Source organism: Felis catus, chromosome D3 (genome assembly GCF_018350175.1).
Source record: "Felis catus isolate Fca126 chromosome D3, F.catus_Fca126_mat1.0, whole genome shotgun sequence".
Classification (NCBI taxonomy): Eukaryota; Metazoa; Chordata; class Mammalia; order Carnivora; family Felidae; genus Felis; species Felis catus.
The window spans coordinates 52,846,302-52,862,773 of NC_058379.1; the positions used below are offsets into that span (position 1 = coordinate 52,846,302).

At 37.8% G+C, this 16,472-nt stretch overlaps 1 protein-coding gene and 2 pseudogenes across 4 annotated transcripts in view; 2 read left to right on the plus strand and 1 right to left on the minus strand.

Annotated features, from left to right (window-relative positions):
• Positions 1–894: 894 nt before the first annotated feature.
• Positions 895–995, plus strand: LOC111557434 (annotated as a pseudogene).
• Positions 996–9,035: 8,040 nt separating this feature from the next.
• The window catches only part of DSC1 (desmocollin 1), a 346,452-nt gene continuing 339,015 nt past the window's right edge, over positions 9,036–16,472 (minus strand). For 2 of the 4 annotated variants that reach the window (XM_019815119.3, XM_006938832.3), the window contains 5 exons: positions 14,863–15,105; positions 13,115–13,233; positions 12,372–12,617; positions 11,582–11,627; positions 11,366–11,499 (listed from right to left, as the gene is read on the minus strand). In XM_019815119.3, coding sequence (XP_019670678.1) covers positions 11,592–11,627; positions 12,372–12,617; positions 13,115–13,233; positions 14,863–15,105 — 644 coding nt within the window. In that variant the 3' untranslated portion in view covers positions 11,366–11,499; positions 11,582–11,591. Of the gene's footprint in view, positions 11,500–11,581; positions 11,628–12,371; positions 12,618–13,114; positions 13,234–14,862; positions 15,106–16,472 lie in introns of all 4 variants that reach the window. The other 2 variants (XM_019815118.2, XM_003995095.5) reach the window with 1 other exon arrangement.
• On the plus strand, positions 15,523–16,345 carry LOC109493392 (annotated as a pseudogene).

A 16,472-nucleotide genomic window follows, 5' to 3' on the forward strand; every position in this document is an offset into this window, starting at 1 on the left:
TATAATTATCTTTTAGGATGAAGAGGTTATAAACATTTTTTCCATTGTATTATAGATATGGAAGGCCATTTGAGGAGAAATGTTCAGGGTGCAACCATTGGTCAGACTTGCATTTAAATCCTGGCTCTATGAAAACCTACCAGTCTGAGCTTGATTAAGTCTGCTAACCTCTGTCAGCGTCAGTTTTCTTATTAGTAAATAGGAATAGTAATGCCTAAATTGTACACATATTGTTAATATTTTCAATGAGATAATATCTGTGAAAAGAAAACTCTGAGGGTGCCTGGGTGGCTTAGTTGGTTAAACGTCCGACTTTGGCTCAGGTCATGATCTCACAGTTCGTGAGTTTGAGCCCCACATGGGGCTCTGTGCTGACGGCTCAGAGCCTGGATCCTGTTTCAGATTCTATGTCTCGTTCTCTCTGTGCCCCTCTGCTGTTCATGGTCTCTCTCTCTCTCAAACAAAAACATTAAAAAAAGAATATTCTGGAATGCTTGCACATGGTAGGTGCTCAATAAATGTCTTCAAAAACCATTTATTGAGTTCCCTCTATGTGCTATGCACTGTTCTAGGCACAAAGATCCCTTCCTTGGTGGAGCTTACGCTCCAATGCAGGGAGAGTAGAGGAAACAATAAACAATGAACACAATGAACAAGTAAATTCTATTTGATGCCAAATGACAATGTAATTCATTTGACATTGAAACTCATGTAGTGCAGAGAGCCACAGACTTCAATGCCTGCAGGGGCCAGAAAAGAAATCAAAATAAATATGCCAGGTTGGATGAAAAAACAGCCCTTTTTAATTATTCTGCTTTTGAGAAAGATAAGAATACAGACAATATGACTCCTTTCTCTTCCTAAATCTACCTTCAAAAAATGATAGTACAGGGCTTGCTTCCGTGACACATGTACTAAAATTGGGACGATACAGAGGATGAGCATGGTCCCTGTGCAAGGATGACACTCAAATGCGTGAAGCATTCCATATTTAAAAAGAAAGAAGGAAGGAAGGAAGGAAGGAAGGAAGGAAGAAAGGAAGAAAGAAGAAAGAAAGAAAGAAAGAAAGAAAGAAAGAAAGAAAGAAAAAAGAAAGGGGGGGGGAAGGAATAGTACAAGTGTCATAACAAATGGCAGCTGACACCCTTCCTATCTGAGACACGAATGGCAAGCTTCACAGGTCACCGGCATCGGCAGAGGGCACTGGGAATGCCACTTTTTCACTTCTAGCCAATTGGTGGCCTTTGGGAACATGGACTCGGGGTCAGCAGAACTGCCAAGTCTTCAAGAGAACTCACAAATTTACATTTTGGGTAAAAGGTCTTGTTTGGAATACAGCCATGTATTTATAATTTTTTTCAACTGTGAAAGTTTCCCGTCTTCTCCCTTCCTCCTCCCCTCCAAACTTTGCCAGCTACATCTGGTCAGCAGACATAAGCAAGTTTAATGTCTAACACACCTTAAATTTTACTTACTTGATTTTTTAAAATATGTTTTTGCTCTGCAGTATTTTGTCAAACTTGGAGAGTGAAAGAGCATGTCTCTTCACTCTGACTGTATAGTCCCTTAACTAATGTATAAGGAATTAATATTTTGTCAAGAATCGTATTGGCCTGGAGCAGAGTGACACTGATTACAAATAAGAAACAGTATTCCTCCTGCACATTTGTCCCCAGATTACCTCATATCATTATGAAACCCCTCCCTTAGTTACGGTGCCCTGATTCTGTTCAGCTGAAAAACCCTCTCTCTCACTCTTTCTTGTTGATAGAGATGAAATTGTGACTAAGTTCTCCCAAGGATATACAGAAGTTGTTGGAGAGAGCTTCTGGAATGCTCCCTAAACGTCATCTCTTCCTCCTTCCTCCTTCCTTTTTTTTTTTTTTTTTTTTTTTTAGGATGGAGAGAGAGTTCAAGAGGGGCAGAGCAGCAGAGGGAGAGAGAAAGAGAGAGAGACAGAGAGAGAGAGAGAATGAATTTCAAGCCAACTCCAGGCTCAGCATGGAGCTAGATGTGGGGCTTGATCCCATGACACTGGGATTGTCTTTTTTCCTGTCATAGGCACGGATATGATGGCTGGAGCTGCGTTAGTCATCTTGTGATTGTGGAGCAATTCGTACAAACGATGGTTGAGCAGAAAAAATGAAGGTTCCGAGGACATTAAGAAGCGTCCATAGAAATCCAAGACTTTGAACTTGTTTTACATTTAGTGAAAATAAACTTTTACATTGTCTAAGACACTTTATCTCTTTTTTAAAAAATGCTTATTTTTGAGAGAGAGAGAGAGAGAGAGAGAGAGAGCGGGGGGAGGGGAAGAGAGAAAGGGAGACAGAGGATCTGAATGGGGCTCTGCACTGACTGCAGAGAACACAATGTGGGGCTCGGACTCAGGAACCGTGAGAACATGACCTGAGCCCAAGTCTGAAGTTTAACCGACTGAGCCACCCGGGCGCCCGTAAGCCCCTTTATTTCTGTTACCAAGTGGTCTAAGACCAGTCCTAGCCAATTCACTGGAGTCATTTTTTTAAAATACATTTTTATATAGCCTCTAACATAAAAGAGCAGAATTCCAGCTGAGTCAATTAGCATATGGAATCACCATTTGTCATACACTAACATCATAAAATTGTCTTCTTTGTCACATGCTGAAACCTCTGCAATTTCCTGTGTTTGTCAAACTCAACTTTACTCATTTTGAAGTCTATTTAAGTTGCCATAAGTTTTAGATAATGAAAGAAATTCACTGGGTGAATTTCACTGGGTGGCTCAGTCGCTTGAGTGTCCGACTTCAGCTCAGGTCAGGATCTCGCGGTTTGTGAATTTGAGCCCCTGAGTCTGGAGCCTGCTTCAGACTCTCTCTCTCTCTCTCTCTCTCTCTCTCTCTCTCCCCCTTCCCTGCTTGTGCTCTCTCTCTTTCAAAAATAAATAAACATTAAAAAGATTTCTAAAAATTAAATTCATTAGATTAATAGAAAATAAAGTTTAAAAATATTTTTATGTATATTTATTTTTGAAACAGAGAGAGCACAATCAGGGGAGAGACAGAGACAGAGACAGACAGACAGACAGACAGAATCTGAAGCAGGCTCCAGGCTCTGTGCTGTCAGCACAGAGCCCCACGAACCATGAGATCATGACCTGTGCCAAAGTCAGATGCTTGACCGACTGAGCCATCCAGGCCCCCTGGAAAAGAAATTTTATTTACGTTTACTTACCTGAAATTAACTGAAAAATAAGATCATGCCTCAGGCTATTAGGAGCAAAATATTGAATCTTTCAGACTCATAAGGCAACACATTACTTTGATCACACAATTCATAGGAACAGAGGATGAAGTGGTAAAAGTAGTTCACTACATTTCAAAATCTGTGTCTTGGGGCACCGGGCTCGCTCTGTCAGTTAAGCATCTGACTCTTGATTGCTGCTCAGGTCACAATCTCACAGTTTGTGAATTTGAGCCCCACACAAGGCTCTGCGCTGCTGGTGTAGAGCCTTGGGATTCGGTCTCTCTCCCTCGCTTTCTGCCCCTCCCACACTTGCACTGTCTCTGTCTCTCTCAAAATAAATAAACTTTAAATATATATACCTATATATATTATATAAATATATATACCTATACATATGTAATGTATACACCTATATATATTATAGTTGAAAAGATTGAAACAAATGAGATTCGATGACTTATTAAAGATCATACAAGAGGTCTCTTCACTCCTAGATCCACAGGTTCCTACAGACAGGATTCTGACTTTAGAGAGGCTGGAAAAGTCCATTTTCAAGAGATCCAGAAAAGATACCCCTTTCTTGATTTCCACGGAACAATTAGTACTTCATTTTATCTTGAGACAATTTAGAAAATACTGAGATGTCTTCAAGACTAACCATTTTAAAATCTTAGCCAAAAGAAAATGAGTTCCCAAATTCACTGAATCATGCTTTAGGTAAATCAATTATTCCCATTCAATCTCTGTTCTCTCTTTATATCAGACTAAGATTCAGCTTCATTTAACAGGAAACCTAAAAAGTCATTGCTTAAACACACAAAGGTTTATTCACCCAGGTGAACAAGTCTAAAGGTAGGAAATCCAGGACAGGTTTGGGGCTCCACAAAGTTATCAGGGATCCAGGCTCCTTCTATCTTTATGCTCCCCCATTCTCCATGGTTATTGATTGCTTTCAATATGAAACTCATAACAGGGTTACGTGAGCACTGGGCATCACATCTGTGTTCTAGGCATCATGAAATACAACTGGGCGAAGCAGGGGTACCTGGCTGCCTTAGTGGGTAGAGTATGTGACTCTTGATCTTGGGGTTGCGAGTTCAAGCCCCACATTGTAGAGCTTACTTAAAACAAAACAAAATACAAATGGAGGAAAAAAAACATCTTCCAGATGAATCAGCTCCTTTAAGACACCTTTAAGACCCCTACTCAGAAATCTTATACACAGCATTTCACTTACTTCTCACTGACCAGAATTTAAGGTATGCCACACTCGGTTCAAGGGAGTTGGGACATCGGGGTCTCTTCGCTGGGCACATAACCACACTGAATGAAATCAGAGCTCTGTCTGTAATGAAGAACTAAGTTAGGAGATGGTTGGTTGACAGCCAGCAGTCTCTGCCATGGCCCTCACAAAATATCAAGGGACATGAGTTTCTAAGTGGCAACTGTCTTCTTAATGTTTAACTTCAAATATATTTAATATAAAAACATCTATACCAAATTAATATTTAAAATTCGTGGTTAATATTGAACACATTTAATAATTACTTACATTCTTTATTTCTATTTTGTTATATATTTAATACTAATAAGGCACCATATTAAATTAAAAAAATTAAAACAACTCTGGTGCTCACTTTGACAGCACATGTACTAAAAACGGGGTGTCTGGGTGGCTCAGTTGGTTAAGCGTCAACTCTTAGCTTCAGCTCAGGTCATGATCTTACAGTTTCATGTGTTTGAGCCCAGCATCGGGCTCAACACTAGCAGCGAGGAGCTTGCTTGGAATTCTGTCCCTCTCTCTCCACCCCTCCCTGACTCACGCTATCTCTTTCTCTCTCAAAATAAATAAACTTAAAAACAACACAAAACAAAACAAAGAAACAAACAAAAACAACTCTGAAAGTTTGTCTCAATTTTCTTCTACCTAGTCTGAAACAAAAAGAAATAATCATGACAGAATTTGGTTGCTTAATATAACACAACTGGTTCCGACAAGTTCTCAGCCACACCTATAATACTCAAAGTCAGCTACACCCAGAAAAATAAAACCTTAAAAACGTACATGGAGATAAATTGGCTCAGTAAGAAAAGCGTACATTAAGACAGCCATTCACCAAAATAAAATCAGGAAACTGTGAATGTATTGCTTAAATTATCAGGATTATTCAGGTTGGTTTTCAAACATCATTTGGTTAATTTTATTGGATAGGCTTGATCAAAACTCATTAGTATCAAAATGTGATTTTTTTAAATTATGGGTTAGCAGTATTAATTTACTAAGTAAAGTGACAATGAGCATGTCATTTACCTAAATTTGGTTACCTTGTGTGTTATTGTATACTCTCCAATGCAAAGCACTCAGGTATGAAGTTCACAGAGTCAATTATCCAGCTACAGAACACAGAGTGGGTGGTTCTGCTTTATGGATGGTGAGAGGCAAGCAGTCTTGAATTTGGGCCACCAAGTGAGCTGGGACAATTTCCCTACCACACGGTAGCCACAGACCTGATGCCTGAGGCTACTTGTGCAGCTCATAGGTTCCTCTTGCAGGAACCTACTTGCAGGTTCCTCTCAAGGGATCATCTATATGCTAGTCAAGGTTTCAGGTGCATACAGATCTCCCGGGGATCTTGTTGAAAAGCACATTATGATTCAATAGGTCTGGGGGTGGGGCCCGAATCCACTTTCCTCACAAACTCTCAGATGGAGCCCAAGTAGCAAAGAGCTGGTACAGAGGTGAATTTGATAATACATCAGCCACTCCAGGAGAACCTTAAACCCAGTGTTTCCTATTTAATGGGTCTGGGGGGACAGACCCCAAAATTAGCATTTCTAACATAATCCTTTGTGATGTTGATGCTGCCGGTCTCAGAATCACATATCAAGAATCACTAATAATAGAATTTCAGTATGGATCTCAAACAGGTGAGAAATATGGTGGGCTTAGACAGTAACAAATCTATCTTGTAAAATACCTACTATGGATGAAATGTCTTTGTGAATTTGGATTTCAGATTTTATAGAACTGGACTATATAAATGTCACCCACCCTTAAATCCTGAATTTTCTACATACATCAGGAGACGCAAAGCCAACGCAAAGAAATTCTTTCATTTCCACTGTGGATTAGAGAGTTCCTTTTAGATTTTCTTGTACTATATTTGGCAGAAAATAATACTACCTGAACTTTTGGCATGAATTCTAGGTGAAACCTTAGCTATCTCCAGTGAAGTTTTGAAGCTTTTTTAAATATTAATAATTCCATGTTATAGCATTTAAAGGTCCCTAAACATAGGCAAATAAGAACATTCCAAAATTATAGGTATTATTTATTGCACACTGACAACTAATTATTTTAAATGTTGAAGTCCTCAGGGTGCCTGTGTGGCTCAGTAGGTTGATTAAGCATCTGACTCTTGATTTTGGCTCAGGTAATGATCTCACAGTTCATGAGTTTGAGCCCAGCATTGAGCTCTGTGCACACAGTCTGCTTGAGATTTTCTCTCTCTCTCTCTCTCTCTCTCTCTCTCTCTCTTCTCTCTCTCTCTCTTTCTCTCTCTCTCAAAATAAATAAATTTTAAAAATGTTGAAGTCCAGGGGCACCTGGGTAGCTCAATTGGTTAAGCGTCCTACTTTGGCTCAGGTCACGATCTCACAGTTTGTGGGTTCGAGCCCCATGTCCAGCTCTGTGCTGACAGCTCAGAACCTAGAACCTGCTGGAGATTCTGTGTCTCCCTCTCTCTCTGCCCCTCCCCCGCTTGTGCTCTTTCTCTGTCTCAAAAGTAAATAAACATTGAAAATAAATAAATAAATAAACATTAAAAAAAAATTTTGTGAATGTTGAGGCCCTATGTATTGTTGGGCCAAATACAGAGAAAGGTCATACTTGTTTCTATTTTTTTTTTTTCCTCTACAATCTGGAAATAACTTTTAACTCTGTAGATTGGTGTTTTCAAGGGACATTTTATTCTTATCAAAAAACTTACTTTAGGGGCTCCTGGGTGGTTCAGTGGTTGACTGGATTTCAGCTCAGGTCACAATCCCAGGGTCGTGGCATCTAGACCGCCATCAGGCTCTGTTGAGCATGGAGCCTGCTTGGGATTCTTCTCTCTCTCTGCCCCTTTCACTCTCTCCCTCTAAAAATTAAGAAAACAACAAAACAACAAAAAAACTACTGTGAATAGTATTGGGGGAACTCCAGGGTGGCTTAGTAGGTTAGGCATCAGACTCTTGATTTCCATTCAAGTCAGGATCTCACAATGCCCCGCCCCTGCCTCCCCATGGTGTTCTCTCTCTTTCGCTTTCTCTCTCTCTTAAAAAAAAAAAAAAAAAAAAAAAAAAAAAAAAATGTGTTGGAAAAGAAACAACAGGCCCAAAATGGAGTCATTTGCCCCTAGGATGGCAACCCATGACTTAATTTCAGTTTCAAACTCTCCCAGAAATGTGACCTTTAAAGAGTCAATCTGAAATTTCCTGATCAGCATTACTGAGATAATCTGCATAAGACCCTTGCCTGGCTTTTCTTTTGCTAATGACTTTCTTCTTTCCCCCCACCCCCCACCCTCACACTCTCCTTTTGCCTATAAAAACTTTCCATTTTGCACAATGGTAGCGTCTGTCTATGGTATACTAGTGGGGCAGCTGACAAATTCATGAGTTCTTGAATAAAGCCATTTACATTCTCTAATTTACTCAGTTAAAGTTTTGTTCTTCTTTTTTTTAATGTTTATTTATTTTTGAGAAAGAGAGAGAGAGAGAGAAAGAGACAGACAGTGGAGGAGGGGCAGAGAGAGAGAGAGAGAGAGAGAAGAGAGAGAGGGGGAGACAGAGAATCCCAAGCAGGCTCCGCAGCTTAAGTGCAGGGCCCAATGTAGGGCTCGAACCCATGAACCAGGAGATCATGACCCGAGCCAAAACCAAAAGGCAGACACTTAACCGACTGAGCCACCCAGGCGCCCCATAAAGTTTTGTTCTTTAACAGTGAAGATTTTTAAATAATCTGATCAATATCTACAAAATGTGTGTTATGAATGTACTTCATATATTTGTTTTTATGATGCTTCTTAAACAGTCTATTTGTCGGGCCGCCTGGGTGGCTCAGTTGGTTAAGCGTCTGACTTTGGCTCAGGTCATAATCTTACCATATGTGAGGTAAGGCTCCCGTAGGGCTCTGTGCTGACAGCTCAGAGCCTGGAGCCTGCTTCCAATTCTGTGTCTCCCCCTTTCTGCCCCTCCTCTGTTCATACTCTGTCTCTCTCTCTCTCAAAAATAAATAAACATTAAAAAAAAAAACAGTCTATTTGTATAGTTGGAAGTGGTAATTTTATTGTTAGTGGTAAGGATTTCAGATTAAGTGTGGTTATTTTTATTTTTTTTTAGTGCAACACTACCAAAGAGTTTTTTTAAATTATGCTCACTTAATTTTACTGAACCTTACAAAATATACAGGGGTCCATCCATTCTTAGTAATGTTTTCCCCTGCTACAGTTTTATTTTCTTTTCCCTGTGTAAGCAGAAAACCAAATGCAGTATCTGGACAAATGGAATGTTCCTTTGGATTTACTAGAAAAGCAGATAAGACACCAGAGATGTTTAGCAATACACACAGTCTGTTTTGTTTCATTACTGTAATCTGACCGAGGGTTTTCTACTGGAACAGGACTTTTAAAACTAAGACACCACAATATGGAGTTGGCTTTTCTTTTCTGTGATCACAAAAATCCTCAACTCTAAAACATCTATTGTGAGCAATTTCCAAATAACACAGCATATTCCATTTTCTAAAAGTAAGCATAAGCATAGATACCAAGTTTAACAAAACATTTTTAATCAACTCAGGGGAAATGAAAGCTTGGCAAAGTTAAAGAGGTATTTAACAAAGCCAATTATTATAGCAATTATATCAATTTTCATCTATCTTGGTGCTCCCAAGGAATTTTTTCACATGAAGTACTTTGAGATCTGAATCAAGATAAGAAAGATTTAATTGTATATTTTCCCTAACTACAGATTTAATTACAGAAAAACAATTCATACCGATTCACTTATTGACAATTGATGGTTAACTTGTATGAAATAATCCATAAAATACAATGTTTTATTAACAAACTAAATTGGTCAACAGTACAATGGAGTTTCATAAATTTTCTCAGTCATACAAATAACATTTAATTTTGAGTGTAAACAGAGAATGTGAATTTCCTAAATAAAAGACAAGTCATAGTTCCTCTGTGAGATAATTTTTAATAATATTTGAAAATATCTATAATAGCCAAAACTGCTTAAACAAATTCATTTTCCACACCTTCTAACAATTCTGCTAATATTTTTAAAGTGTCTTATTTTGCTAACCTTTGGCCTCTAATTGTACTTTAAGTTCAGATATAAAATTTCTCTGTCCTATTTAAGTAAACGTAAGAAATGAAAACATAAACTAACACATATAAGTTAATGTTCAGCTAAAGATTTTTAATTGTTCAAAAAACATTCTGCACCTATATTCAAGAATATAACATGGCATGAATATATTCCAAATTTTAACATTATATTTAAAAATTTCAAAATGGGTACTATTCTTAGCATAATATATGTCAGACAACAGAAATTGCATTACCCCCCAAAATTATTTTACTCACAATTGCTATAAAAATCATACATTGCTGACATCCTATAAAATAAAATCTTATTTATTAAAACTACTTTTTTATTCTGCTCTAATATCCAATTTCACATCAAGAAACACCTTTAATTCAAAGCGGTAATTGAGAATCAGAGGACTAATTACAAAATTTTACTTACAAAATTTTAAAAAATCACCACTCTTTTTTCAATTGTTAACCAGTTAATAGATTTTTTAAAAAGAAACATTTTTTTTGTCTGAATGAGAAATTTCCGTGTGATATATACTGTCACTGTAAATTTATAGAGTTTGGCACAAAGACTATTAAAATATTATTCAAATGGATATTTCTTTCTAAATTAATTAATGGAATATCCTATTAAGATGTTATATATTCAAAATAATTTATTAACTCGTGTCCATTTATCCATCATTCATTTCAATGGTTTAACATTTACATGCCAGAAATTCATTATTTCTGATTTTCAATTTTCTTAAAGTAATTACCAATGTAAGCAGAGTATTAAATTCTATTACGGATGCTCATTCCATTTTTAGCATATTTAAAGGGCTAAGCACCATGGATCAGGGTTGCAAGTCTAATGCCTTCCAGGCTGGTTTCACAAACGCTTGGAGATGGTGGGCCTCTGTCAAACTAGAGAGCGCATGTTCTTGCCAAGGTATTTACATTTTAAAAAGGTAATAGTACATCCTCCCGTCTGATCCTTACAAAATCTCTGTGGCTCAAATTGCCCTGAGAGCTTCTTCTGCTCCTGTCTTTCCCACAGTCTAGAAGCTGTAGGAATCTGATTACGCATCCATATGGACAGAGATCCAAGGACCAAGCGCTGAAGGCCCCTGAAAGCACAGTACTGGGAACACCTCCGCAGGGTGAAAAGTGTAGTGAGAAATGAACACCTATTTACCAAACTGAAGACTGTACCAAAGAATACTTAAAAATCCTTCAATACATAGCCACTCAGGTAGAGGAATCAATTCTCTGGCACCAAAGACAATATTTCTAAGAGCGTTTCTAAGAGCAACCTCCCCATGTTGTTGAAGAAAATATTTAATTTTCATCTAAAATTAAAATTCATTTCTCATTTGCCTCCACAATACCCAGCTCTCCCACCATCCACTTCTATAGCATACAGGGTACCATAAATTCCCACATGGAAGATGAAAGAAAGCACACAGCACAGTGCTGAAAAGGGCAATATATACATGCATGTAAAAGAAAATTAACACATGAACCTTCTATTTATAGAGAACATGGAAGTTATATCAGACGAGGAGAATTTAGAGGAGTTTTGTATTTATAGTATCCTTATCTATACATGACTCGAAGTTTACCTCCAATAAACAAACATATTAGCAGATGCTGCTATCATTTTACATTTAATAAACTCCTGCATATGCGTTTGTGGATGTTTCTCCATTAAAACGCACATTTTATTTCTTGACACACGTCTTTGCTAGCGTCCTAAATTTGGGTTCCAGATGATCAAGAAACTCAAGCCCTTCTTCTTCCTGCCGATCACTGCAGCAGCCTACAGAGCCGGCCACAGACCCTTTCCCTTCATAGTTATACGAGCGAACGTAGTCTTCGGAATGTTTATGCTCCTCGTCTTGTCCACACAGATACACCTTCTGTATCAAAAAAGAGCACATTTTATTATTTTTTTTAAAAACACCTAAACATATTAGCTTAAAAATAATGTCTTTGATTTACCTTTTACTGTTTAATTTTTAATCAGAGTGTGTCCTCTAACGGATTCCTACATATAAAAAATGCACATGATTGGTCTGTATTATATTCATTCTGAAAATATAGCAGATATATAAATGCTCCTAGTGAACACATTTATGAAAGTTAAAGCTACACACATATCACAAAGCTAACTTCCAATTTCCCATTTGACATAAGGTTTGCATAGTTGCAGCGTATCTTTGTAATTTCTTCACGTATTTGGGGGACCAATATAGGTTATGATTCTTCTGTTTATACATTATTATATAGTGATAATAATGGAATATATTAAAGTGGCTAATATTAGTCAATATTGATTAATCTGAACATAAAACAAGGAACTAACACCCAAAATAAAAACTTAACAGTCTACCTGATTGATGCTGGTAGCCGGTACTTAATGACTACACAGAGGATTTAATACACCAAAAAATATTTACAATTTATGATCAGTCCACATAAATCTTTCACTCCAGGTGATCTTCCTGCTAATTTGGGGGGAAGAAGCTATTGGTCTTTTTATACCTCCTAAACATGTCTACATATGCCACTCCTAGATGCTTCTGTAGTTTCATAAATGTTATTTTAAAACTTAAACTTTAAAAGATCATTTTGCCTTTGGGTTTGGGCCTGAAATCTGTATCTATGGTAATTAAACACTAAAAAGGTGATGAGTTCTAGGTGCATGGAGAGTAAAACTTTTGGGAAATCCTGACTTATAAATCGTGTTTAAACTCTCACGTAATATCATCTTGAAGACATTGGCACTCACTTCGCCAAGCCGAGGTTGGGTGAAGCTGTGCCAGTCTGTGTATGTGTATCTGCCAGTATCCTGTCCTGCTCCCTTGACAGATTCCAAGGTCTGATGTCCACCTCCTTTGCTGGAATCCAAAGTGTAGCCGCCTTTGACCATCTCAAAGCTTTGCTGTGTTTTGACTCCTTGGCCACCAAGAGTGCCACCAGACATGCTTGTGTCACAAATGTTGGATGTCTGTGTGGGCAGTCTAATATTTGCTTCCTAAAAATAAAGTTAGAGTTATAAAATGAATGAATCAAATTGAAGCTAACAGTTTGCTTTCATTTCTTCCCCACCAAAATTCACATATTGAAGTCCTAATCTTCAGGGTCTTAGAATGTAATTTGTTTGAAAACAGGTCATTAGATATGCATTTAGTTAAACTAAGATGAGGTCATACTCAACTAGGGTGGGTCCCTAATCCAAAGGCCAAATTTAAACACAGACATGCACACATGGAGAGAATGCCAACCGAAGATGTGATTTATGTTGCCATAATACAGGAACTACCAGTTTGTGATTCTTTGCAGTCCTGTGAAACTAATACAATAGAATCATGAAGTTTAAATGAATTAATGTATGCAGGTCATGTGAAATTCTGCTTGGCATAGTAAGTGCTCAATAAACATTAGCTGTTATTATTATTACTGTTATTACATGATAATCAACTGTTATCATCCATCACCAAACAATTCATAGGAAAGTGAAATCTAATTTACCATCACTTCTTCTCCAGGTCCTTCAGTATTTGACACAATTAAATTTTGCTGGGCTACATCTGGAAAACATTTCTTTACTGTTCTCTTAGCAGTAACACAGAAACAAGTAAACAGAATACCTAAAAAATAAAAAGCATTTAAGTAAAATAGTATTTTTTTCATGCAAGTATATATTAAATCATTTAAATCGTATGATTTTTCTTTTAAGTTTCTTCACAGAACTTTAAAAAAATTTTGTTCCATAAATTGAGATCTCTTTGGGTCATAAAATTTAAAACAGAATATTAACAAATGTATTCGTATGTAGACCATCTCTGTCTTATTGAGATTAGTAGGCTAAATGAGAAAGAAATCAATAAAAAGTAATAAGGATGAAGTGAGCATAGTTTATTAACAAGTCTCTTCCCAAGTTCAGAATTAACTTCAATGATTCTCTTATTTCCTCCACACTCAAACGGCAACTCCCTTTGATGGAAATTTAAGCTTGTATTGTTGGTACTTAAAATCCATACAGAACCCACTTAAAGGGTATTAGGCATAAATACAAGCATGTAAGGCATTTACATAAAACCAGTGCCCAATTTTGAAAGTGTATGCCGACTACTAATAGTGCTAAGGGGAACATCCTATTTCACCTGAAACTCAAATCAATGAGTTAGGACACAGTAAAGATGATGGGGAAAGTCTCTAAATGCAGATAGATTATAGAGTAAAATAAACTGTCAAAAAAGAAAGGAAAGGGAGTGTGAGTGGAAGGAAGGGCGCAGAAGTGTGGGGAGTGATTTCCATCACTTTTGCATCTCTAAAACAACAGTTTGAAGAACGCAAAATCTTAACATTCTTTGTATGCATTACTTTTCCTCAGTGGCTTACCATATGACCATTTTCCACACACTGGGTTCCTTTTTGTTTGTTTCTTTTTTTAAGAGTTCTAATGTTCTTTTCTTATTTTTTTTTAAGTTTGTTTGTTTATTTCTTTGTTTTTAAGTAATCTCTACACCCAATGTGGAGCTTAAACTCACCATCCTGAGAGATTAAGGGTTGCCTCCTCTGACTGAGCCAGCCAGGCGCCTCTCATTGGAGTCTTCTTAAGATGTATGTTAAATCATGGCGCCTGGGTGGCTTAGTCAGTTGAGTGTCCCACTCCCGATTTCCACTCAGGTCATGATCTCAAGGTTCATGGGATGGAGCCCCATGTCGGGCTCTGTGTTGACAGTCTGAAACCTACTTGGGATTCTTTCTCTCTCTGTCCCTCCCCCACTCACACACTCTCTCAAATTAAGTAAATAAACTTAAAAAAATGTATGTTAAATCACTTCATTAATAACATTGAGCATAAACATCTAAGTGAGTTTTGGAAGTACTCTTCACTATTCTTTTTGTGCATAAACTTGACTGGTTAAAAGACTGTTTTGTATGCGATGGAATCTTAACATTACTTTTCTACAACCTCTTTATTTTACTTATGGAAAAATGAGCTCAAAGAAGCGGAAATGATTTATCCAGTATCTCACAACTTATCATTGGAAGAACTAAGGGGACACCTCTGAAAATTACTTTGAATTTAATCTGCTCTTGCTGATAAGTGTCTTCTGTGAATCAGAACCCCAAGTCATATAGTACATACAAGATTTCAAAAGGAGACATTTACCAAAGGCTATAAAGGCCATTAAATAAAGAATTACCATATATATATTTTAAATATTAGATAAGACTTCAACTAATACATTCTAGATAATTATACTTACATAACAGCAATGCAGAACCCAACACCATGGCAAGAATAGCCCATCTTCCAAGTATTACATTTGATGGCTTAAAATCTCTCACATTTTTAATATTCATCTTACAGTCAGATGGGGTTGTACAGTCACATACTCTCACTGTTAACATGTGTTTTGCATCTAAACCATGTCTATCTTTTATTATGATAGGCACAGTATAATAGTTATAGTCAAGAATTTGTCGCTGACGAAGAATGGCAGTTTTACCTAGAGGGAAAAAAAGGCAGAGAAAAAATATACTTATATGACTTTTTTTTTTTTAAGAGAGAGAGAGAGAGAGACCACGTGAGCAGGGAAGGGGCAGAGAGAGAGAGGGAGACACAGAATCGGAAGCAGGCTCCAGCCTCCTAGCCGTCAGCACAGAGCCTGATGCGGGGCTCGAACTCACAAACTGCAAGATCATGGCTTGAGCTGAGGTCTGACAGTCAACTGACTGAGCCACCCAGGCACCCCTATGACCTTTCAATAGCAATATTATTCTTCCTTGGTATTCTTGGGGTGGAGGGAGGAGGAGAGAAGGTGCAGGATTTAGCTTAAAGGAAAAATGCTAGTGGTTCATTTTTATTTCTTAAAAATGATTTTGATTTCTTGAAAAACTAGGAAAATTAATTAATATTACTCTCCACTTACATTAGGCTAAGCTATACTTAATGTTATTCACATATTATATTTATATGTTTTCTTAAAAGATATTTGGAATAAGAATCTAAACATAAATATATTATCCATTTCTTTAAAAAAAGTAAGGTATTCAGGCTCCGGGTGGCCTAGTCTGTTAAGCGTCCAACTTTGGCTCAGGTCATGATCTCACAGTTCTTGGGTTGGAGCCTCGCATCTGATTCTCTGCTGTCAGCACAGAGCCTGCCTCGGATCTTCTGTCCCCCTCTCCCTCTACTCCTCCCCACCGGTTCTCTCTCTCAAGATAAATAAACTTAAAAAAAAAAAATTAAGGTATTGTTCCTGTCTGGGCTGCAACATGCCATCCACACTGAGGAAAACCCAGAACCTTTGGGGTCACATGAGCCAAAGCCACAGTTGCATCAGCAAGTCCCAGAAGCAGCCAGGAGCCCAGGGTAATAAATAATGCTAGTGACATGCACCACCATAGGATCAACTTCATAGGATCAACTTCAACAAATATCACCTATGTCACTTTGGAAAAGTTGGTAGAAGGCATTATCAGGTAAAGAGGAACCAGAGCTTCTGCCCAACGGACAACCTTGATACAGCGTGGACTTTAGTCGGTGAGCAGACATGGGTACGTGCTGTCAAAAACAAGACTGGAGCTGCTCCCATCACTGATGTGGTCCGATCGGGCTACTGCAAAGTTTTGGGGAAGGGAAAGCTCCCAGACAGCCTGTCATCGTGAAGGCCAGGTTCTCCAGTAGAAGAGCAGAGAAGCTACAGTGGGGTGTGGGGTGAGGGGCTCTGCATCCTGGTAGCCTGAAGCCATGTGGAAGGAGGTTCATTAAAGCTAACAAGGGTTTTTCAAAAATAAATAAATAAAAGGCAAGGTATTACCTTTTGGGGGGATCAATAAAATAATTTCCTAAAATGAATGTTTATCATAATGA